This window comes from Parambassis ranga, unplaced genomic scaffold (genome assembly GCF_900634625.1).
Source record: "Parambassis ranga unplaced genomic scaffold, fParRan2.1 scaffold_223_arrow_ctg1, whole genome shotgun sequence".
In the NCBI taxonomy this organism is placed as follows: domain Eukaryota; kingdom Metazoa; phylum Chordata; class Actinopteri; family Ambassidae; genus Parambassis; species Parambassis ranga.
In genome coordinates, this window is record NW_021144771.1 from 1 (window position 1) to 22,500 (window position 22,500).

At 48.8% G+C, this 22,500-nt stretch overlaps 4 protein-coding genes and 1 long non-coding RNA gene across 10 annotated transcripts in view; 3 read left to right on the plus strand and 2 right to left on the minus strand.

The window, feature by feature from the left end:
• Window positions 1-9: 9 nt before the first annotated feature.
• LOC114430247 (protein PRR14L) lies at window positions 10-1,349 on the plus strand. 2 transcript variants are annotated; one of them, XM_028398572.1, is made up of 4 exons: window positions 10-139; window positions 207-278; window positions 639-804; window positions 885-1,349. In XM_028398572.1, the coding sequence occupies exons 1-4, from the start codon at window positions 117-119 to the stop codon at window positions 906-908; spliced, it is 285 nt and encodes a 94-aa protein (XP_028254373.1). In that variant the 5' UTR covers window positions 10-116; the 3' UTR covers window positions 909-1,349. The 2 variants fall into 2 exon arrangements, with proteins under 2 accessions (XP_028254373.1, XP_028254372.1); XM_028398571.1 differs by having other exon boundaries at window positions 639-769.
• A 1,270-nt stretch (window positions 1,350-2,619) lies between these two features.
• On the plus strand, window positions 2,620-10,809 carry pisd (phosphatidylserine decarboxylase). Of its 2 annotated transcripts, XM_028398567.1 has the most exons (9): window positions 2,620-2,693; window positions 2,840-2,883; window positions 4,989-5,122; window positions 8,940-9,074; window positions 9,164-9,265; window positions 9,439-9,562; window positions 9,647-9,793; window positions 9,869-10,029; window positions 10,140-10,809. In XM_028398567.1, the coding sequence occupies exons 1-9, from the start codon at window positions 2,641-2,643 to the stop codon at window positions 10,407-10,409; spliced, it is 1,170 nt and encodes a 389-aa protein (XP_028254368.1). In that variant the 5' UTR covers window positions 2,620-2,640; the 3' UTR covers window positions 10,410-10,809. The 2 variants fall into 2 exon arrangements, with proteins under 2 accessions (XP_028254368.1, XP_028254369.1); XM_028398568.1 differs by lacking the exons at window positions 2,620-2,693; window positions 2,840-2,883; window positions 4,989-5,122 and adding exons at window positions 7,416-7,651; window positions 8,395-8,539.
• Window positions 10,810-10,932: 123 nt separating this feature from the next.
• rnf224 (ring finger protein 224) lies at window positions 10,933-12,156 on the minus strand. Its single transcript, XM_028398569.1, has 3 exons — window positions 11,823-12,156; window positions 11,481-11,736; window positions 10,933-11,399 (listed from the first exon to the last, which is right to left on the minus strand). The coding sequence occupies exons 2-3, from the start codon at window positions 11,715-11,717 to the stop codon at window positions 11,070-11,072; spliced, it is 567 nt and encodes a 188-aa protein (XP_028254370.1). The 5' UTR covers window positions 11,718-11,736; window positions 11,823-12,156; the 3' UTR covers window positions 10,933-11,069.
• A 927-nt stretch (window positions 12,157-13,083) lies between these two features.
• On the minus strand, window positions 13,084-14,153 carry LOC114430249 (uncharacterized). The gene is made up of 2 exons (XR_003669969.1): window positions 13,994-14,153; window positions 13,084-13,662 (listed from the first exon to the last, which is right to left on the minus strand). It is a non-coding gene; the product is annotated as an uncharacterized LOC114430249 (long non-coding RNA).
• Window positions 14,154-16,261: 2,108 nt separating this feature from the next.
• Window positions 16,262-22,500, plus strand: part of LOC114430243 (tyrosine-protein kinase Fer-like) — a 7,490-nt gene continuing 1,251 nt past the window's right edge. Inside the window, exons 1-18 of one of the 4 annotated variants that reach the window (XM_028398563.1) lie at window positions 16,262-16,432; window positions 17,055-17,179; window positions 17,558-17,689; window positions 17,769-17,942; window positions 18,062-18,161; window positions 18,247-18,430; window positions 19,457-19,594; window positions 19,685-19,804; window positions 19,903-20,025; window positions 20,103-20,304; window positions 20,382-20,480; window positions 20,584-20,790; window positions 20,875-20,997; window positions 21,132-21,188; window positions 21,545-21,663; window positions 21,885-21,979; window positions 22,061-22,184; window positions 22,266-22,420. In XM_028398563.1, coding sequence (XP_028254364.1) covers window positions 17,111-17,179; window positions 17,558-17,689; window positions 17,769-17,942; window positions 18,062-18,161; window positions 18,247-18,430; window positions 19,457-19,594; window positions 19,685-19,804; window positions 19,903-20,025; window positions 20,103-20,304; window positions 20,382-20,480; window positions 20,584-20,790; window positions 20,875-20,997; window positions 21,132-21,188; window positions 21,545-21,663; window positions 21,885-21,979; window positions 22,061-22,184; window positions 22,266-22,420 — 2,221 coding nt within the window. In that variant the 5' untranslated portion in view covers window positions 16,262-16,432; window positions 17,055-17,110. Of the gene's footprint in view, window positions 16,433-16,489; window positions 16,914-17,054; window positions 17,180-17,557; window positions 17,690-17,768; window positions 17,943-18,061; window positions 18,162-18,246; window positions 18,431-19,456; window positions 19,595-19,684; window positions 19,805-19,902; window positions 20,026-20,102; window positions 20,305-20,381; window positions 20,481-20,583; window positions 20,791-20,874; window positions 20,998-21,131; window positions 21,189-21,544; window positions 21,664-21,884; window positions 21,980-22,060; window positions 22,185-22,265; window positions 22,421-22,500 lie in introns of those variants that run through there. The other 3 variants (XM_028398565.1, XM_028398566.1, XM_028398564.1) reach the window with 3 other exon arrangements.

Here is a 22,500-nt window from a genome sequence, read left to right on the forward strand (position 1 = left end):
TAAACATAATCATGATCAACTGATGTTTTCTATATTCTTACGCCCAGCAGACTGGAAAACGAGTGTCACAGATCAGAATCCGCCGAGCGACACCCAGAGAACTGCCGCTCACACCAATGGGACTGCCAAAGGTCAAAAGGTAAGAGCAGGCGACATGTGACTGAAGCAGGAACATGGAGTAAGAAAATGTCCTGTTTACATTTCAGGTTGAAGAAGAAAGAATTCAGTCTAGAGGAGATTTATACCAACAAGAACTACAGGTCTCCCACTGGTAACAGGTGAGAATTCAACAACTGTTCAGCTCTCATGTGTATATAAGTTGTCATTGTCACCATACCTGAGCATAATGTACGATATCCATTCAGTACTGAGGTCACCTCGTTGGTTCTGTTCATGTTGTGTAGCTGCTGTAACAGTGCTTTTCTCCTGTGGGGGCTGATAGAGGATTATCTTCTAATGTAATGTGAGCAGGTGATGATGTGCTCTCATAACAAGGGACTTACACCAAAACATTGTTTGTACCAGACTGTAAGACATCAACCTGCCCACAGCAGAACATTGAAACATGGAGGTCCACCTGGACACCGGAGGTCCTGAGGACCACATTGGTTAGAAACAGTGTTTCTTTCATACTGCAGGAGTCTGGAGACGATTTTTGAGGAACCACGGGAGAAGGATGGAGCGCTGCTCCTGATTGGCCAGCAGAGGCGGCGCAGGCTCCTCCTATTTCCTGACTTTACTCAGCCCAGGAAGAGGAAGAGGCCACAAGGTACCCGGGGAAATGTAGTACACAATGAGGGGCAGGTAGCTGTATTGAGTTTATCAGCTGGGACTGAAGACGCAGAGGAAACAGTCCATGTAAAAAAAATTGTGTGTCTGTTCAGGGGCTGGACTTCCTGTTACCATGATGCCGAGGAAACGGATGGCTGCGCGGCGCCACTGTCACGGCTCCTGTCATGATGATGCGGACTTAGATGTGATGCTTGTGGAACGACTAAGCGCACTTGAAGACTTCCTGACTCGACAGGGTCTGGATGTGTGAGCTGCTAGCATTTCCACTGAGGTCGTGTGACCTTGATCATCAGACGCGCGGTCTGAAGGTTGTTTTCTCTTTTTTGCAGTGTACTTGTGTTTTTAATTTTTTACCGTGTTAAAATGTGAATATTTAATACTTTTTACAGCATGGATGCCGTGGCCAGGCCACGCCTCCTTAGGACACCTGATTTGTTTTACTCTGGTCAAACATTTAGCGCACACACACTGTACTGCAGACGTTTTTTAAGCTGTAAAATATATTTCTGATGAGAAATGTGTCTATTTTTGGAACAAATAAAGTTTGTTTATAATCAGTTTGACTGTGTGTTGCTGCTCAGAGGTCAGAGGTCACAGAGCTGACGTCTGATCCTGATGGTCCTGATCACACAGAGTGAATCTGCAGTTATTCATGTGGAGGGAATATAATGTGTGAACAGGGTGTGGCCTGCTGAATCAGTGTGTGTCTGTCATAACAAGCACACTGTGTCATGCAGGCGCTTATTGTCGTTGAGCGCAGAGGAGAAGGTTTGTGAGGCGTGGGAGCTGGACGCTGTGTTTATTCAGTCATCACATTCTGACACATAACCTAAATTTTGGGCTGAGAAGACCGAGGCAGATCATCGACAGGAGTTGTTTATCTCCCTGTTATGTCCATGTTTGACAGCAGGGGGCACAGTTTTAATCTGACGCAATAATAAGTAATGATGATCGCTGCAGCTGAAGCTTTGAACGCTGATGTGAAGGATTGCTCTGAACTGCTGGAGAATCTCAATCTGAATCTAATTTGCTGAAACACAGTTAAGAATTTAAAAAGATGAAGCTCTTATTTTGAAAAGTATAAGTAATAAAATGTTTTAATATTATGAAAATATGAAAGAGAAACAGCTGAAGACAAGAACAGTCTGAAGTCATGACCTTAAAGAACAGCCTGTGAATAAACCATATGAAAGGTCTGAGGCTGGAATAACACCATGAGACTATGAGAAGCTCAGGCTGAGTGACTTTAATGTGGAAAAGTAGTATCAGCTGAAGGATGATCACTATGACAGATACAATGCTTAAAGTGTGATAAAGACTACAAATATGGCTGCTGTGTATGCCTCTGTGTGTCAGCCTGTCACCATGGTAACAGCCCTGCCTGCCATGTTAAACTCAGAGGAGACCTCAAAAACCTCCAACTTTGAGAAAATTCTGAACACAAGTTTGATAGATAGAGTTTGATTGATAGAGTTTGATTGATAGAGTTTGATAGATAGAGTTTGATAGAGTTTGGTCGATCTAATGAGCGTTTCAAGACTAAACTGGAATCTGTAGGAGCAGATACATTTGGCAGATGAAGCCGAAATTGCTTAATATTTGAAAAACTATAGTTTGTGAAAAACACTGTCCTCTGTGAGATGAACATGTTGATAGTTGAATGGCTGAAATCGGCCAATGTGTGCTGAAGATACGCTGCGGCAAAAAACGTGAAGAAGAAGAAGAAGAAGAAGAAAGAGGGCGAAGAACTAAAGTCAGATTGCCTAGCAACGGCAATCAAACTAATAAACGTAGTACGAGAAGCGAGCAGTAGAAGAAGACGTGTTACGTCACTTCCGCAAACACAACATGGCGGCGCCTTTGCGAAGGGTGATCTGCAGAGCGGCTCGGAGAAGCAGCAGGTATTAACCTTCGTTTTGTTACTTCCGTGTTGTTGTGCACTCGTGTCGGTCCGTCACGTGTGTCTTTCGTGGATTTTACGTTCATTTCACATGATTGTGACGTGTTGACGCGACACATGATGAACAAACTGCTTCCTGCTTCACAGCGTGTTCTGTCTGAACTCCTGCCAGCAGCGCTGCCTGCACACAGGTCAGTGCCGCTCCCACCCTCTGCAGCTGCTCCTCCTCCTCCTCCTCCTTCACCTCCCACCCTCTGCAGCTGCTCCTCCTCCTCCTCCTCCTCCTCCTTCACCTCCCACCCTCTGCAGCTGCTCCTCCTCCTCCTCCTCCTCCTCCTTCACCTCCCACCCTCTGCAGCTGCTCCTCCTCCTCCTCCTCCTCCTCCCACCCTCTGCTCTGCACCTCCTCCTCCCATGCTCTACACCTCCTTGCTGTTTACCCTCTCCTCTGCACCTCCTCCTCCTCCTTCACCTGTGCTCTACACCTCCTTGCTGTTGACCCTCTGCACCTCCTCCTCCCGTGCTCTACACCTCCTTGCTGTTAAGCTCTCCTCTGCACCTCCTCCTCCTCCTCCTCTGCTCTGCACCTCCTCCTCCCGTACTCTACACCTCCTTACTGTTTACCCTCTGCTCTGCACCTCCTCCTCCCGTGCTCTTCACCTCCTTACTGTTGACCCTCTGCTCTGCACCTCCTCCTCCCGTGCTCTACACCTCCTTGCTGTTAAGCTCTCCTCTGCACCTCCTCCTCCTCCTCCTCTGCTCTGCACCTCCTCCTCCCGTGCTCTACACCTCCTTGCTGTTTACCCTCTCCTCTGCACCTCCTCCTGTGCTCTACACCTCCTTGCTGTTAAGCTCTCCTCTGCACCTCCTCCTCCTCCCATGCTCTACACCTCCTTACTGTTTACCCTCTCCTCTGCACCTCCTCCTCCTCCTTCTCCTGTGCTCTACGCCTCCTTACTGTTTACACTCTGCACCTCCTCCTCCTCCCGTGCTCTACACCTCCTTGCTGTTTACCCTCTGCACCTCCTCCTCCTCCCGTGCTCTACACCTCCTTACTGTTTACCCTCTGCACCTCCTCCTCCTCCTGTGCTCTATGCCTCCTTACTGTTTACACTCTGCTCTGCACCTCCTCCTCCCGTGCTCTACACCTCCTTGCTGTTAAGCTCTCCTCTGCACCTCCTCCTCCTCCTCCTCTGCTCTGCACCTCCTCCTCCCATGCTCTACACCTCCTTACTGTTTACACTCTGCTCTGCACCTCCTCCTCCTCCTCGTGCTCTTCACCTCCTTGCTGTTGACCCTCTTCTCTGCACCACCTCCTCCTCCTCCCATGCTCTACACCTCCTTACTGTTTACCCTCTGCTCTGCACCTCCTCCTCCTCCTCTTCCTCGTCCTCCTCCTCCCCCTCTTCCTCGTCCTCCTCCTCCCCCTCTTCCTCGTCCTCCTCCTCCCGTGCTCTTCACCTCCTTACTGTTGACCCTCTGCTCTGCACCTCCTCCTCCCGTGCTCTACACCTCCTTGCTGTTAAGCTCTCCTCTGCACCTCCTCCTCCTCCTCCTCTGCTCTGCACCTCCTCCTCCTCCTCTTCCTTCTCCTCCCGTGCTCTACACCTCCTTGCTGTTTATCCTCTCCTCTGCACCTCCTCCTGTGCTCTACACCTCCTTGCTGTTTATCCTCTCCTCTGCACCTCCTCCTGTGCTCTACACCTCCTTGCTGTTAAGCTCTCCTCTGCACCTCCTCCTCCTCCTCCTCCCGTGCTCTACACCTCCTTACTGTTTACCCTCTGCTCTGCACCTCCTCTTCCTCTTCCTCGTCCTCCCATGCTCTACACCTCCTTGCTGTTTATCCTCTCCTCTGCACCTCCTCCTCCTCCTCCTCTGCTCTGCACCTCCTCCTCCCATGCTCTACACCTCCTTGCTGTTTACCCTCTCCTCTGCACCTCCTCCTCCTCCTTCACCTGTGCTCTACACCTCCTTACTGTTGACCCTCTGCACCTCCTGATCCCATGCTCTACACCTCCTTGCTGTTAAGCTCTCCTCTGCACCTCCTCCTCCTCCTCCTCTGCTCTGCACCTCCTCCTCCCGTGCTCTACACCTCCTTGCTGTTTACCCTCTCCTCTGCACCTCCTCCTGTGCTCTACACCTCCTTGCTGTTAAGCTCTCCTCTGCACCTCCTCCTGTGCTCTACACCTCCTTGCTGTTAAGCTCTCCTCTGCACCTCCTCCTCCTCCTCCTCCCGTGCTCTGCACCTCCTTGCTGTTGTTTTCTGTAAACCAATCAGCTCTGTCTCTCCCGTCAGGCCGTGGCTTCCTGCCTCGTCCCCGGCCTCTCCCGCTCCTGTTGTTGACAGGAGGTGGTTACCTTGGTTACCGGCACTACAAGAGGAGTCGGCAAGAAGATGGCGTTCCACCACCTCTGGCTACGCCTACACAGGTGTGGTTGTCACTCCGTCTGCTCTGTGATGTTTTGAATCTTTACTGTCGGTACAGAAGCTGCACAGAGCGGCAGCAGATGGATGACAGATGAAATCCAAACAAATACAACACTACAAAAACCGCCCGGCTTAAAAACCAAACGCCAACATTAGATGAGGAGCAGGCTTCCATCAGGAGGGCATGAGCGGGCCGTCTGTGTGACAGGCGCCTCTCTGTGGAGGCTCTTTGTTGTGGCCACTGGTAACGATCAAAGCCTGTCGGTGTTTAAACTCACACTCACAGACACAGCAACACGATGAGACGTGAAGAAGAGAGAGGGGCGTGTCTAGGAAGTGTCACTGAGGACTAAAAGACGGTTCAGCAGCATTTTAAATCATTGTAACATCAAAACTAATCCAACACAATCAGACAAGATAAACCTTATTAGTCCCTGCAGGGGAGAGTCACAGTGTTACAGCAGAAAATGCTGCAGGTGTCCTTTGACCTGTTCCTGGGTTCTTCCTTCACAGAGTGAAGCTTTCTTTTAGGATATGTTGCCTCTTATATCACGGAGCTCTGACTCGTCACTGTTCCTGTGTTACACAGTCCCTGTAGTTTTATTTGATATCTTTCTACCACGTAATGTTCTGGTACACCTCCTCTGTTATAGTCATGAGTTCGTTTCAACACCTACACCCTGAAAACCATTTGTTCTGTAATTAAAACACAATCATGAGCTGAGTCAGATAAAAAACAGGTGATTCCCACGGAGACTCTTTGTCATCAGATGATTTCATTAATCCAGAAGCTCAAACGGCTTCAATGCTTCTTCATCAATGAAGAGTCTCATATCTCTAAGAATCAGCTCCACCTGTTCTGAGGACAAATGCAGCTTCTCTTGAATCCATCGGCTGCCTTGTGTTGTCTTAGTCCTGATCTGTCATTTGTCCCATGAAACCATCGGCCATTAGCAGGAGGGTCCAGGAGGGTCCAGCCCTCTGAGCCGGTCCTGCAGGAAGCTGCTTCCATGGGCCGCTTTAGTCAATAAAAAGTGACTCCAGTGCCGCTTGGTGGTCAAAATACTTCTTTATTTAACTTTTTCCTAAATCTGTGTCAGAAAGTAGTGGCTGTGGTTATAGTTGTGTTATAGTGGTGGTTCTGGGCTATATTAGCTGATCGTACCTGCCTCACCGTTTGTTTGGAGATTGTTCTGATGGTTCTCTGTGACTCCATGCAGGTCCAGGTTACTTCAGGTCATCTGAAACTCTCACAGGGCTCGCTGGTCTAAAATTTCCTGACGAGGGTTTCACTCTGTGAACTTGCTGTTCTACAGGGGGCGCTGTTGAGCTGGTCCAGAATGGAGGTGGTCCTGCTGTGTTGTCTAGTGTGTGTGTGCCTGTACATGACACGTCACACTGTGCGCGACGTGTCACACCACTTGGCGTACTCTGGGCTTCCTGGTGTGTTTGTGTTTTGACCAGATGACTCATTGGTTAACGGGGTGAAAGGTGATGTCACGTAGATTCTCACTCAGCCACAGTCTCTGCCCAGTTTCTGATTGGGCCCCTGATGACCAGCTCTGAGTGGTTCTGACTGGAACGGCCGCTCTGTAACTATACACCTTGGCAGTAAATGGTTAATGGTCTGTATTTATATAGCTTATATGTAAGCGATTTGTTTTCATTTTATCCCATCACCCTGACCTATATATATTATTTCTACCTACTCGGGTACTCAAAGCGCTTCACACTACTTCACATTTACCCCTTTCACACACACATTCACACACACCAGTGGTGCAACAACCACTGGGAGCAACTTAGGGTTAAGTGTCTTGTCCAAGGACACGCTGGCCTGCGGCCAAGACGGGGGATCGAACCACCGACCTTCCAGTTGGTGGACAACCACTCACCTGAGCCACAGCGCCTGGTTTGTTTACTTTATTGAAATAAACCAGAGCATGTTGAATCAGTTTTGTATTTAATGGTGAGGATTTAAAAACAGTTCATGTGTTATTATTATTGACTGTAGCCATGTTTCTCCTCCTCCTGACAGAGTGGGCGGGGCTTTGTGGGATTAACGTCTCTCACACACACACTTCTCTCTCTCTCTCTCTCTCTCTCTCTCTCACACACACACACACACACGCTTCTCTCTCTCTCTCTCTCTCTCACACACACACACACACGCTTCTCTCTCTCTCTCTCTCTCTCTCTCACACACACACACACACGCTTCTCTCTCTCTCTCTCTCTCTCTCTCTCTCACACACACACACACTTCTCTCTCTCTCTCTCTCTCTCTCTCTCTCTCTCTCTCACACACACACACACGCTTCTCTCTCTCTCTCTCTCTCTCTCACACACACACACTTCTCTCTCTCTCTCTCTCTCTCTCTCTCTCTCACACACACACACACACTTCTCTCTCTCCTGCTCTGAACACACTCGTCTGTCCTTCTCCCGGAACTCTTCGTCTCGTTCATCCTCATGTGTCTCCGTCCGACTTGCACTCGTGTGCCGACGTCTTCGTCGACCACTGGTTCATGGTGAGGTTCTTCTCTCGTCGTCCTGACGACTGTGCTCGTCAGGGGCGCGACCCGCTGCGGCAGGTGCGGCGGTGCCGACGTACGGTTGATGGAGGGAGAGAGACCGAGAGAGGTGGAGGAGGTGGAGGTGGAGGGGCGAGGACGAGAGCGGCGGCGCGGTTCAGGTGGGAGACGAAAAATCAAAACATGACGTTTATGAAAAACATGAAAGCGGAAGTGTGACAGGAAGTGTGAAGTGAAGTGAAGTGAGGCTGACCCGGTTGGGGGAGGGGGGATTACTGTGTGTGTGTTTAGCAACTCAGCTATTTTAGCTTTAGCCTAACTTAGCTGATCCTGTACTAACCCGCTGACCTAGTTCCTGCGGCAAGAAACCATCAAGCTAATCCTCCCTGTGACCCCCCCCCCACAACAACACCGCACGCCGTCTGACCCCCCCCCACAACAACACCCGCCCTCTGACCCCCCCCCCCAGAATACCGCCCGCCCTCTGCCCCCCAGGAGAACACCGCCCCCCCAGAACACCGCCCGCCCTCTGCCCCCCTCACAGCAGTGATGGAGGCGGTGCTGTGCTTTGCAGCAGCTCCTCCTCTGCCTCTCCTCTGCCTCTCCCGCCTCCGTGGGTCCTGCCCACCTCATACATGTTGTTTCTGTAAATATTTTTCTCCTCATCATCGTTCTGCTCTTCCTCTCCTTCACCATGTGTCTCCTCCTCCCACGTTGTGGTTGAATCTTGTTATACTCAGGCTCCAGGTGCCTCGTTTGGCTCTCCGACATCGTCTGAGCGCGCTCAGTGGAAGTGTGTGTCGCCCCGCCGCTTGGCGTCGCCGCCCACTCGCCTTCCTCTGTTATGTGTTGTCCATCAGTGCTTTACGGCCACTGGCCAATCGGGTAAGAGTGATGGTTTGATGGCTCCTTCTTTTGCCTTCACTTTATGCTCCTGGTCATCTGTTCTCTAATCATGGGATCAATCGGTCAGACTGATGGGCCCTGACCAGCTTCTCATGGCTCAGATTTTCACTGAGTCCCTTGAGTAGATACACGAGTTATTGATCCTACAGAGACTTTGAGACTCTGTAACTCTGCCCCCTGTAAAGTTGAGGTGAGTGTGGTGCTTTCAGGTTACCTGAAGAAGCAGCTCTGTGCTGTGTTCAAGGTCCCTCCAACAAGCAGCAATAGTTTAATAACTGTAGTCTACTATCGTGTCTTCTTTGACATCCTCCTCCACCTCCTCGTCTTTGTTCCTCTTTAAGCCAGATAATAAGGGTGTCGTGTTTGTATGTTCCTGCAGGTGGCGTTGTATCGCTCCATTCCAACGCGCCTCCTCTCTCGGGCCTGGGGTCGTCTGAACGGGTTGGAGCTCCCTACGTGGCTCCGAAAACCTGTCCTCTCTCTCTACATCTGGACCTTTGGAGTCAACATGCAGGTTAGCCTTTGTTATTGTTGTTTGATAGTTTGTTGATGCTTTGTTGTTTGTACTTAATCCTTCGGCGTGTTCCTTTGTTTACCCACTAGGAGGCAGCGGTGGAGGATTTACATCACTACAGGAATCTTGGAGAATTTTTCTCTCGACGTCTCAAACCTGCAGTCCGACCGGTCTGCGCTTCATCCTTCCTAGTACGTTCTCTTCTTCCTCCTCCTCCTCCTCCTCCTCCTCCTGCTCCTCCTCCTCCTGCTCCTCCTCCTCCTGCTGCTCCTCCTCCTGCTCCTCCTACCCCTGATAGGACAGGACTGTGAGTGTATCTAGGTTCTGACACCTAATGTGGACTTAGCTCTGTCTTCTGTGTCAGATTTCCCCAGCTGACGGGAGGATCCTTCACTTTGGTCGGGTGAAGAACTCGGAGGTGGAACAGGTGAAGGGGGTCACCTACAGTCTTGAGAACTTCCTGGGTCCACAGACGAGGCAGAATAATGGTAAGACCATGGCCCGTTCTGATGCTGCCATATTGGACTGCAGCTTTTGAGTCTGATTGGTTGTTCCTGATGTTCCCACATCAGGCTCGTGCTCCTCCTCCTTCAGGGACCTCCTTCTGACATCTCCTGACAGCGACCTGTACCATGTGGTGGTCTACCTGGCACCAGGTGATTACCACTGTTTTCATTCACCAGCCGACTGGAGGGTGGAGCTCCGACGTCACTTCCCAGGTGAGTCTGTATAGGAGACTGGAGTGGCTGTTGTCCCTTATTGCCGGTCTTCATACATGTTTTCGTGCTTGGTAGGTTCACTGATGTCCGTTAACCCTGGCGTGGCTCGATGGGTAAAAGAGCTCTTCTGCCTCAACGAGCGCGTGGCACTGATCGGCCAATGGCAGCATGGCTTCTTCTCCTTAACAGCTGTTGGAGCCACAAACGTTGGGTCCATCAGAGTTTACTTCGACCAGGTGATTAATCAGCAGGACGCTGTTTACAATCAATGTTCCTTTTGTGGCTTGTGAAGAACCAATAATAGTTTGCTGTTTGTTGTTTACTTGTTTTGGTTTTCTGTCTTCAGGAGCTTCAGACCAACGCCCCGCGCTACAGGAAAGGCTCCTTCCACGATCGCAACTACTCGACCGTTTGCGATCAGGTGTTGAAGCCTGCAGGGGAAGGGGACGTGCTCTCTGTGGACAGAGGGGGCGTGGCCTTACAGAAGGGCGAGGCTGTGGGGGAGTTTAACCTCGGCTCCACTATCGTCTTGCTGTTTGAAGCTCCCAAAGACTTTAGCTTCGATCTGACACCTGGCCAGCGAATCAGAGTTGGAGAGGGCCTTGGCAGCCTCTGATTGGGCATACTGCAGATTCAAGGGGGGGGGCCTGATGAGGAGGAGTTTAAGACGTTGTCTTTGTGGATGCCGTGGAGAGACGGGAACTCAAACTCCCAGAATGCCCTGTGCCTTAAAGGGGACTCTGCCAAACCTCTTCTGTCTGTCTGTCTCTGACTGTTCTGGGTCTGTCATACGCCCAGAAAGACGTGTTCTCCAACATCATCATCAAACAGAAATGTTCCTCTCCGTCCATCAACAGAGCTTGAATGAAGTTTTATTGATTACCCAATCACAGCTATCAGCCTAGTTCATACGTATTTTTTATGTGAAATCTGCTCTGAATTCAGACGCCTGAAGCTCCCTGTGTTTCTGCTTCTTTTGTGAAATGTATAATTAAATAAATAATAACCAATAATGAGTGTTTGTTCTGCAGGTTTGAGTTTTACGTTGTCAGGTCCCTGAGTTACCTGAATGAGCCTCATTACAAGACACCTTCTGACCGAAGACAGCTGCTGCTGAAGCACAAACTGAGCGACAGGTATTCAGTGAAATAAACTCGATGATTTTAATCGTAATGTAGCTTTTACACATGTACAAGGGAAGTTTTATCTTCTCTTGTTTCTAATGACAAGTGTGAGAGCATGAAGGAGCACATTTGTTAGTCAGTCTCTATCTGTGTTAGCCCCGTCCCGGGTAGCAAAACCAGCAGCATAGCCAGGAGGATGCAGGCGGGCAGCAGTTGCTATAGCGATGGAAGCGCGGCTCAGCCAGACCTCCATGTGACCAGCCGTCATCTGTGACCTCCTTCCCCAGCCACAGCTTCCCGTCCTGTGCAGCATGAGCAGCCGATGATCCCTCCCTGTGGCTGGAGCTCCAGGAGGAGCAGGAGGAGGTGCAGGTCTGCTGGGCCTTCACTCCCAGGAAGGAGGCCAAGTCCAGGTCCAGCCCAGCCGCCCCTCCCCTGGGCCGAGGTGTGTTCTGTCTACACTGAGGACACGGGATCCACACCTGGGGAGGAGAGTGAGTCTGTTTTCACTGACCTTACTTCAAACCTCTCACACACTTAAATTCCACGATGTCCCCTGTTACCTGTTCGTTGATGACTGTATCCAGTCTCTTCAGACATGCCTGGCAGAAGGCGTGGCCACAGTGAAGTCGCCTAGGCAGTCGTGTGGTTAAGTCATAGCTGCCAAAACACACAATGCACACAAGGTCCTGCCTCCTCAGTGACATCACTGTCTCTGCAACAGCAGGTGAGGGCAGAGAGGGGAGGGGCTGGCAGGTCACTTCCTCCTCTTCTTCCACTTCCTGTTTTCTCTCAGACATTTGGTCGGATGAATGCGATCTGTTCCGGATCAGACTGGTCAGAGTGCAGCTCCGACACAGAAAATATGAACAATAAATCAATAAAAGTGAATGAATACAAACCACCTGCTGCTCTCTGACAGGCTGCAGTAGATGAAGTTCTCCCTGTGTCGTCCGTCACATCTTCTTTTTGTTGCAGCCCTTCTTGTTTTACGGTCTTTTGTTTTCCTGTGGTTCTTTGTTGTTGTCTTCTTTCTTTGTTTCCTGTTGTCTCTTTGTTTCCTGTTGTCTCTTTGTGTCCAGTTTGTCTCCTGCTCTTCTTTTATACATTTCTTCTGTTTTTGGTTGGACTTTTCTATCCGGTGCACATTTTCCTTATTTTTTAAATTGCCTTCCTCTTCTCACCCCCTTTGACTTCGATTCCTTCTGTCTGCGTTGTCGACTCTTCTCTGTAATGTTGCTCTCTTTCCTACCTGAGAGGGAGAGAGAGAGAGACTCATCTTCATCAATAATTCAGCCTTGCTTGGCCAAAAAGCTGCAGTACGTGGACACACAGTAGCAACAGTCATGTGACTGTTTATATGAATTAAGATAAATATAAAGAAAACAAATATCAATATGGAACAATAGAGATAAGATTTAACCCGATCACACAGAAATGTTTGAAACCTCATGTCGTTTAGAACAGACTCCTAAATGTTCAATCAAAAGCAGGTAAAGTGATCAATAATCTGACCTGTAACCTGATCAGCCAATAGAAAGTGGAGCTGTTCTTAAGCTTCTATTGGCTGCTGCATTGGACCTATCAGGTTACTGCTCAGTATGGCCAGATGGAGGTCGCTTAGCGACAGAGAGGACAAGTCTAAAAGGTCTGAACACATCTTAGGCCTCGTTGATGTGCGCTCTGAGATGGGGACTGATGGTTTTCAGCGGTCATGTCAAAAGTCAGAAAATCAACAGTGTCCAGTAAATAACCTTTATTTCTTCTCCATGTCCTGATTCACAGACTAAAATCATTGTTAGAAACAGTATGAACACTTCCTGCTTCATATATATATCACACACATGTTCACTCACTTTGTTCATCAGCAAATACGTAAAATTAAACTCTACAAGAAATAAGGATTCGTATCATAATACAGCTTCCTGGCACTGACACTGATTCATGTGGAGTGTTACCTGCTGTGCTGCTGTCAAAACATCTAAATAATATCCATACACTTCACATGTTTTACCTGCGTGCCGTGAAGGGTTTGATAATGTTTCAAAGTGGCAGCCATTTTGTATCTGAACTCACAGGCTGTTTTTAAAAGTTGTTTAAAAGGAAAAGTAAACCTGAAATTAACAACAACAGCAACTGTGATCATGTTTATCGATTGTTTGCTCGAAAGTAAATAAAGGGAAAAAATCTTCTGTGCTCTGTCACCGAGGAAACGACAGCTGCAGTCCACTTCCTGCTTCTGCTGCAGTCCACTTCCTGCTTCTTCTTCTTCTTCTTTGTCCTTTCCATTTATGTCCTTCCTGTTTTTTCAAAATAAATAAATCTTCCTTACAGTGTGACATCACTGCAGGGACATCACCTCCTGCATTGCTGACATCGCTTGCTCCTGTGGTGACATCACCTCATTTTTAGTGCTGACATCACTTCCTCCTGCAGCGGTAACAACAGGCACGGCAGCGCCCCCCCTCCTCCTCACCCCCTCCGTCTTCTTTCACCATATATGGTGGGGGCGGGGCAGAGCTTGACACGCCATATGGGTTTCCGTCATTACTGCTCAGAGCAATCGGATTGGCTATCACTGTGCCGTCATTGTCCGTGGGGCGGAGCTTGGCTCGTGGAATGGTCACCTGACCGTATGGGTTGTCAAGGGAGACGTTGATGTTTGATGACATTGTAGTTTGTCACAGGAAGGTGGGACAAAAACACCAACCAATCAGGTAGCTGGCCAGTCAGAAGAGAGGCAGTCTGACAAGAGAGAGGAGGCTTTGATTAGGGATCAATAGACCTGAATCCTGGACAGTAGCTGATATGTGCTGAAGTTTAGTTCACATTAGAGTTATTGATTATTGGCCCCATTCATGAATGAAAATACTGGAGTACTTTCACAGAAAGCAGTGTACATGTACAGTGCACTCATTCTGTGTAATAAGTACTCCTAATACTCAGAGTAACCGTTTATACAGAGTACTTCCATTACTCTTCTGCCAATAACAAAGTATCTTGATGACACTATTAGCTGATACTTTTAGGAGCATACTTGTCTCATAGTCAGGACAAACGGCTTGAGGAGACTCACCTGCTCACAGATCCACAGCAGCGTCCTCCACTTCTTCACAGATCGGACTTCTTCTTCTCCGTTCTTTAATAAAGTTCCAACTCAACAAATCTGACTCCGCTCCCTCACTCTCCTTGTCACAGTGTGTGAAGCCCGCTCGGCCGCCTCACCCAAACCTGTTCTACTGGCAGACACTCCCTCCCTCCCTCCCCCCCTCTCTCTCTGTTTCTCTCCCTTGTTCTGCCACTGTCCCAGTAAACCAGACCCCCCCCCCCCCCCACACACACACACAATGGTTGTTTTGTGTTAAACTTGATGTTGGACTTTTGTTCTGTGTATGACTCTGTCCCTGTCCTCTCCTTGCTGATGTTTTGTTTGCTGTCTTCACTTCAGCACAGATGAACCTGTCATGTCTCCAACCGGTTGGACAGAAACTCTTCTTTCATTCCTCTGGGTTCCAGCCCCACCCACACTCTGCGCCCATTTGCTGGATTTTACTTTACTTTTTACTTTTACTTATTTTTACTCTCTGGGTTGTGTTTTCAAACTTCTTCTTATCATAAAACAAGCAACAGTAGTGTAAATAGTGCTCCCACAATAATCACTCCTATAGATAATAATGAAAGAGGTGCAGTCACTGAAGGGACTCCCTCCATGTTTGTGATGATGTCTTTATAGAAATATGACGGGACAGGGGACAAACCCCACATGTCACTGAGCTCTGCTGCATCGCATGTTGAGAATTCAAGACCTGAATGTGATTACTTCAGTTCACTTCCTTGCCAGAGCAGGTCGGGATCAATGGATCAACTGGTTCTGTAGAACATGATCCTGTGCAGCATACAGCTAGTGTGCTTTTATTTTGGTAAGTTTGCTCTCTAGACAAACGGAGGTAGAGGAAGAAGAGAGAAAAACCATACACCACTAGCATCATGCTGATGGCTGCTGGATTTTGGATTAGGACTGATGGGGGCAGGAGATCTCCCTTGATGGCAGCCGGAGTCCTCAGATATTTATCTCTGTATGTCCAACCCAACTGGAGGATGCTACAAAGTGTTTGTGGTGACATCACTGACATCACAGGATTTTTACTGACTTGAGAAGGTGAAAAAATCTAAAAATGGAATTTTGTTTGCTCTGTTCTTATGCACAGTCCCCTTAAGGTCCAGCACAGCATTTCAGTGGGGCTGAGGTACTTTGACTGGTCTAAAACCTTGATTCTTCATTTTTCTGTCATTCTGCTTTGGATCTTTGTCCTGCTGTATGACTTAGGTTAAAATAATCAAAGTCAAATGGAGCATGTGTAGTAAATGTCCATGTTCAGTCCAGAAGCAGCTGTGGACAGGTCTGTGTGTCATGAGGCAGGCTGTGGGCATCAAGTGAACAGAGAGGCTGCTGATAACAAACAGGCATTCAGCATGTTTACTGTGTCAGTGTTCCTGCTGTAGATTCATTCATTCCTTTGCTCTGTATCTGCTGTTGCAAAAAAGCCATTTCCCCTTTGTGGGGCTAATAAAGGTTTCTTAATTTTAATCTTACTTATATTAAAGTATAAATACATAAAAAATAACTTAAGTACTTTCCACCACTGGTTAACACACACCTAAATGCTGCAGACATCTGCTTTTATAGAGGTCTGCACACCTGCTGAGGATCAGCAGCACCTGCTGCAGCTCACCTTCCTGAATCCTATGGAAGCAGTCAGAGGAAATACTTCAGATCTAACACATGCTTTTAGCATAGAGTTAAAAGAGGGGGCGCTGACTTTAAGAGACTCAACTGTAGCTGCATGTGTAGAACTCTGACACAAGCAGCAGAATCACTGGTGTTCCAGGTACAGCAAGACGCAGCCTCCTCTTCCTTCAGAGACATCAGCAGGTGGAGGACTAGAAGCCTGGTCCCTGCAGCCACAGAGGGCACGGAGCTGATCCAGCAGACCCTCATGCAGACTGCTGCTGGAGGCTGCTCTTATGGAGTCAGACTAGACTGTACACTGCCTCACTACACCATCTAGTGGTTCAGACTGGGATAACACGAAGGCCATGAATAGCTGGTGAGCATTTAAACTGAATAATGTGAAGGATAAGTTTGAAGCACGGTGCCTGGAGGTGTGAGCCGTGGCTGACATGTCTGTAAACCCTCAGGTTAGGGCGGACTGCTGCTCACCTGCTGCCGTCTCATTCCTTATTGTTGACATGTTTGTTTGTTTGTTTGTTCGTCTGTTTGTTTGTTTTCTTCCTTGAAATGAGTACCCCCCCCCCCTTTCCGTTTCCCGCGGATGCCCCTCCCTGTTAGCCGTTAGCCGTTAGCCGCTAGCTCTGTAGCCGGGGACGACAGGAGGTGAAGCCGGGGGAGGAAGAAGAGAATCACGGAGAACAACAAGGAATGAGTTCGGCCGGGGACAGCAGAGAACAACGGTGACCGGACAGCGACTCTCCCGTCGCATAAAGCCGCTTTCCGGTGAGAGAGTGCGGCGGTGAAGAAGTACAAAAACAGCAAAGCCCCTCCTGACGGTCCTCCTCCTCCCCTTCATCTTTTCTTTATTTACCGGAGGAAAGACCGTGAACCGGAGGCAGAGAAACCGTTCATCTGTGTGGTCGTGTGTTTCTGTCTGTAGTGTAGCTTTGTCATTAGTCCGCCAGCTCCAGGTTTCACGTCCTCCCGGTGGAAAACCCTGTTAGCATGTTACCTTCGGTCCCCACTAGTTTCAGGGAAGAGCCGCGGCTAGCGTTAGCCTAGCTTCAGATTTACACCCTCCGACAGGAATTTGAGTCAGCCAGCGGCTCCAAAACGGGTTTTCTGCAGTTTGAGGTCTTCGAGCCACCAGAGAAGAAGGCTTACAGTGGTTTGGACTGAAGGTCTGGTCTTTGGAGGTCTCTAAGGTCTAAATTTTGAAGTTGTTCAGTGCAACAGGAAGAAAAGTTGACGCGATATAAATCATGTAAGAAGGATCTGAGTTATCAGACAGGTTCGAGTGATTTGGATTTCATGTGCAACGTTCAGTTCGGTGCTGTTTGTGGTTTGGTTCCGTGTTCTGCAGTAAGTACAATCAGCTGATCCTGTCTTTATTCTCTCTTCACAGGACCATGCAATCATTCCCCGCTCGCCCCCGTCGTTAGAGAGAGTCTGTGATCCGGGATGGGGTTCGGTCGGGATCTGAGGAATTCCCACGAGGGACTCCTGAAGCTGCAGGACTGGGAGTTAAAGGTACAGTTTTTCCTCTTACACACAGACACAGCCCGTTGGTGTTCTGCTGATGGTGTGACAGTGTGGAGGTGGGTGTCCTCAGTCTGACCCGATGGTGCTGGTGCTCCTCACTGTTCCACCGTCAGTCCAACTTTAAATGTGGCTTTTAAGGAATGATTGGAGCAGCCTCTTCCTCCTCACTGTTCCACCGTCAGTCCAGTTTTAAGGAATGATTGGAGCAGCCTCTTCCTCCTCACTGTTCCACCGTCAGTCCAGTTTTAAGGAATGATTGGAGCAGCCTCTTCCTCCTCACTGTTCCACCGTCAGTCCAGTTTTAAGGAATGATTGGAGCAGCCTCTTCCTCACTGTGTAACTGTCTGTAAACATGTTGCCCTCTAGCTGCTGGAGACAGTGAAGCGCTTCATGACTCTGCGGGTGAAAAGTGATAAAGAGTACGCTGCACTGCTGCTCAGTATGACTCAGCAAACAGAGAAACAGGAAGCTGCGGATTACGTCAGCACCGTCAGTAAGGTGAGACAATCACCCGTGGGCTCCGTATGCGGGCGCAGCCCACCGTATGACCCGGCCTTACTGTTTCTGTCTGTGTCAGTCATGGTCACAGATGATCCGTCAGACGGAGGCACTGGGTCGCATCATGAGGAGTCACGCTGACGATCTGAACTCGGGTCCTCTGCACCGCTTGGCAACGCTGATCCGGGACAAGCAGCAGGTGAAGAAGAGCTACCAGAGTCTTCATCAGCAGCTGGAGAGTCATAACCACAAGGTCAGCTGCAAGTGATGTGACCGTGTGTTCATGCTGAGGAAAGCTGGGGCCGAAGTTTGGCCCTCGAGGTTTTTGTTCGAATTGCCTTCCATCGCCATGTTGTTGGTTGTTGTTGCTAGGTGACCAGGAGTGACCTGGAGAAGCTGAAGGCGACATATCGTCAGCTGAGCCGTGATGCAAACAGTGCCAAAGAGAAATACAGAGAGGCTCTGGTTAAAGGTTTGTTCCCATCTCTCTGCAGAGTTCATGGAGTTCAGTCCTGAAACTTGAAGCTCTACCCTCCCCATGTCTTATCCAATCACAGGGCGGGAGGCAGAGCGTGCACGTGAGCGGTATGACAAAGCCACAGCAAAGCTCCACAATCTTCATAATCAGTATGTGTTGGCAGTGTGTGGTGCACGAACACAGCAAGATGAACATCGTCACCACGCTATGCCTGCTTTGCTTGATGGCCTGCAGAGGATGCAGGAGGACATGACACTTGCCCTGTGAGTCCAGTCACCGCTGAAACCTTAAGCCTGATTTATACTTCTGCATCGAATGGCTTCATGAACCACTGAAACTTTGTCAGTTTCTTGTCTTGGTGCAATTCACCTCCAGTGCAGTAGGGGCGGGCTTCTTTCCTTGAATGGTCATGGTGAAAGTGTCTGGTAAATTCTTTTAGCTTCTGGCACTTCCTGTGAGGATACATTGAAACATGATTGTATTTGCTCACTTCGATCTGGTCCATGATCACACCTAGTCAACAACCAGTTTTTATAAGTGGTGGTGCAGGAGCAGCAGTGAAGTCCGAAATAGTGGAAATGTGTTGTGTAGTAGGTTCGCACCAAAAATGTTTTTTATATTCATATACTGGCAACAGCGGTTTAAATAGCTTAAATGTAGCGCGGTGGTAAATTGTTTGTGTGAACTCCTCACACGGCCCTCCCACTGCAGCATGCAGCACACACAGGTTTTAAAGACGTGCTGAACACAGCAGAAGCAGCAGTTTAGGTAAACAAGCATGTTTGATGCGGAGGAGGAAGAGGAAGATGTTGCTTCTGTTTGGGAGTTTTACGGTTTTGCTTGTTTTCCCAAATATCTCCGCCTCATACATGTTCACCTAAACTGCTGCTTCTGCAGCGAAACGGCTTCAAAACCTGTGTGTGCGCGCTGCAGTAGGAGAGCCGTATGAAGAGTTTCTCATGAAGTATGTACTGGGATACACGTCATGCCTGGGGGCAAAAAACCCCTCAAATACCGGAAACGGTTATAATAATATAAAAAATAAAATACTGTGATATAGAATTTTGGTCATGCCGCCCAGCGCTACTCCCAAGCCAACCAATCTCAGCGATTGTGGTCTGCGTCGCTTTAAAGCATAATTACAATTTTCTAGAGGTTTTTGTGCCCATCAAGTCAACGTGTGAGGCTCTGCGCGCCGTAGAGGGCGATTTGACGCAGAAGTATGAATCACACTTAGTGCAGTAAAAGTTTCCTGAAGGAGTACTGTGAGACTTGTACTTGTACCGCAGCAAAAGTATCCTGGAGGAGTACTGTGAGATCAGCAGCCTGCTGACTGAGGAGATCGTGAGGGTTCATCAAGAGATTTCAGCAGCCGTTCAGCAGATTGACCCGCTCGCAGAGTACCAACACTTCATTGATGCTTACAGGTCAGGAAATATTTGGTAACCATGAAAATGACACACTCCTTGTGCTCCTGGTCTCCTCTCTTACCATTGGCATTTGTTTTCCGGTCTCAGGTCTCCAGAGACACCAGAGCCAAGTGTGGAGTTTGATTCCTCTCTGCTGGAGGAGACGGACAGCCTACCAGCCAACGAGATTCTGTGGAACACGCTGACGGCTGACAGCCTGCAGGCCATGTGAGCTCCTACATTCTAGAACTCAGATCTTTGTTTCCTGTAATCCACCATAGAGAAAAGTCTGTAAGAGACATTCTTTGTGATCGATCAATTTCCAGGTTGTCATCGGCTACAGAGGAACTGGCACTGACTCAGCAAAATCTGCGGACAAAGGAGGTGTTGGTGGACGACCTCGACACTAAAATTCAGACGAGTCAGCAAAGTGCTGAGAGGAAAAGCGAGTAAGTGCAGGTGGACTCTCTGGAACTGTCACACAGAGAGTTGTCTTGCTTGTCCTCACTGCCCTGTCTGTCCTCAGCTGTGTCCTTCTGCTCAGTCAGAAACTCTCGCTCCTTGAGCTCCGTCAAGCTGTTCAATCACTACGTGGCTCAGAGGCTCGTCTGGCCTCCCAGAAGGCCCTGCTGGATGCCACGATGGCTGCTGCCGCCTCCTCTCCTCCCCCACCTCCAGCTCCCCCAGCACTACCATATGAGGACGATGCCCGCTCTGTTGGATCTACTGTAAATATTTTTGCTACAGTCCAAAAGCATTGATAGAGGCTCGTGTGCGTCTTTAGTGACTTTGTTTGTGTTTTCAGGATAAAACAAAGGAGAGGAGCTCTCGCTTTGACACGCTCCGCCACTCTTTGGCAGGCATGATTCGGTCTCCTAAAGCCATGCTGGGCTCCTCCACCTCGGTGAGATCCACTTACAATCAGCACTGTATATGTACTGTTTCGGCCTTGCCTGTTTTCCCGAACGGTGCAGACTAACTGAATCACCCTGCATTTCTCCCTGCAGCAGTTCTTTGATGTGATCCCCACGTCAGAGCGCCCCCTGGCGGAGCAGGAGTGGTACCACGGAGCCATCCCCCGCACTGAGGCTCAGGAGTTACTGAGGCAACAAGGAGACTTTTTGGTCAGGGAGAGTCATGGCAAACCGGGCGAGTACGTCCTGTCGGTGTTCTCTGATGAACAGAGGCGACACTTCATCATCCAGTATGCCGATGTATGTACACAAATTGTGACGACAACAGTAGAACAGTCGGAACATTGTCGTCAGTCTGTAAACATGTCTCTCTCTCTTTGGTAGAATCAGTACCGCTTTGAGGGGACGGGTTTCTCCACCATCCCTCAGCTCATCGAGCATCACTTCTCCACCAAGCAGGTCATCACCAAGAAGTCTGGAGTCGTCCTACTGAACCCTGTCGTCAAGGCAACTGCTCCTACACACACATGTTAACACACACAAATAACACACACATTGCTTCCATGTTTGCCGTGTACATGTGAACACACGTGTTGACCTCTTCTTTTTCTGTGAAGTGATGGCTGGGTTTTTATCTGCAGGATAAAAAATGGATCCTGAACCATGAGGATGTGGTTCTGGGGGAGCTCCTGGGAAAGGTGACCTCATTTCCTGTTTTTCAGTCACTTTTGAACAATGGGCCTCATGCAGCAACATTCTCTTAAATTTCTCTTATATTTTTGTTAGAAGAAAGAGTAAGTGGTTCTTACCTCAAATCTGCTCTCACCCAGGTCTGCTGAATGTGGGCGTCATATATGCTAATTAGCATAGCATTCAGCAGACCTGGGTGAGAGCAGATAGGAGGTAAGAATGTTTGATGCATCTGGGGTTTCCTCTTACTTTTTCTCTCAACAAATATATAAGAGAAATTTAAGAGACTGTTGCTGCATGAGGCCCATTGTTTCCACCATGCCTGCTGGCTTCTCATCATGCCCTACTCTCTTCCTGTTATCAGGGTAACTTTGGTGAGGTGTTTAAAGGAACACTGCAGCGTGACAAAACGCCAGTCGCTGTAAAAACCTGTAAGGAAGATTTACCTCCGGAGCTGAAGATCCGCTTCTTATCTGAGGCCAGGTGAGCTCTCTACAACAACAAAGGAACAAACATTAGGAGCTTGAAGTGGGGCACTAAAACTGGTGAGAGATCTTCAAGGAACTCTAAACAGTTGCCCTGCTTTAAACTCTTGAACAAAATAATGACCTAGATAACTAAGAATTTTCATCAGCACTCTTTCATTAATTTTACAAGGAGACATTTCTGTAATTGTCTCACTGACTGTCTGTGATTGGCTGCAGAATCCTGAAGCAGTATGACCACCCGAACATCGTAAAGCTGATTGGGGTTTGTACACAGCGACAGCCCATCTACATTGTGATGGAGCTTGTTCCTGGTGGGTGTTTGTCCTGATCTCTTTTTCTAGGTCAGTTTCTTACAGCTGTGTTGGTACACATGCCTGTGTTGTGTCTTCCAGGTGGAGACTTTCTGTCCTTTCTGAGGAAGAAGAAAGATGAGTTGAAGACAAAGCAGCTGCTTCGCTTCGCAGTGGATGCTGCTGCTGGGATGGCGTACTTGGAGAGTAAAAACTGCATCCACAGGTCAGTCTGTCTAAACTATATAGACCTGTCTGTCTGTGTATGTATCTGTCTTCATCTGTCCACCATGAAACCGTCTCTCAGGGACCTGGCAGCGAGGAACTGTCTGGTGGGGGATGGTAGCGTGTTGAAGATCAGTGACTTTGGGATGAGTCGTCAGGAGGACGACGGTGTTTATTCTTCATCCGGACTCAAACAGATTCCGATCAAATGGACTGCACCCGAGGCCCTGAACTACGGTAACACCCTGTCCTACACTCAGTCCGAGCTGTGAGGCAGGCAGTGAGTGAATACTGCTGAATTTGATGTTATTGTTTTT

Excerpts from the sequence above, each read along its gene's own strand:
- LOC114430247 (XM_028398571.1), top strand. The coding sequence starts at position 117 with ATGGGACTGCCAAAGGTCAAAAG. Across the intron at positions 140-206 it reads GGACTGCCAAAGGTCAAAAG|GTTGAAGAAGAAAGAATTCA; the intron begins GTAAGAGCAGGC and ends TTTACATTTCAG. Across the intron at positions 770-884 it reads GAAGAGGAAGAGGCCACAAG|GGGCTGGACTTCCTGTTACC; the intron begins GTACCCGGGGAA and ends GTGTCTGTTCAG.
- pisd (XM_028398567.1), top strand. The coding sequence starts at position 2,641 with ATGGCGGCGCCTTTGCGAAGGGTGATCTGCAGAGCGGCTCGGAGAAGC. Across the intron at positions 2,884-4,988 it reads GCAGCGCTGCCTGCACACAG|GCCGTGGCTTCCTGCCTCGT; the intron begins GTCAGTGCCGCT and ends CTCTCCCGTCAG. Across the intron at positions 5,123-8,939 it reads CTCTGGCTACGCCTACACAG|GTGGCGTTGTATCGCTCCAT; the intron begins GTGTGGTTGTCA and ends ATGTTCCTGCAG.
- rnf224 (XM_028398569.1), bottom strand. The coding sequence starts at position 11,717 with ATGTCTGAGAGAAAACAGGAAGTGGAAGAAGAGGAGGAAGTGACCTGC. Across the intron at positions 11,400-11,480 it reads ATACAGTCATCAACGAACAG|GTGTGGATCCCGTGTCCTCA; the intron begins GTAACAGGGGAC and ends TCTCCTCCCCAG.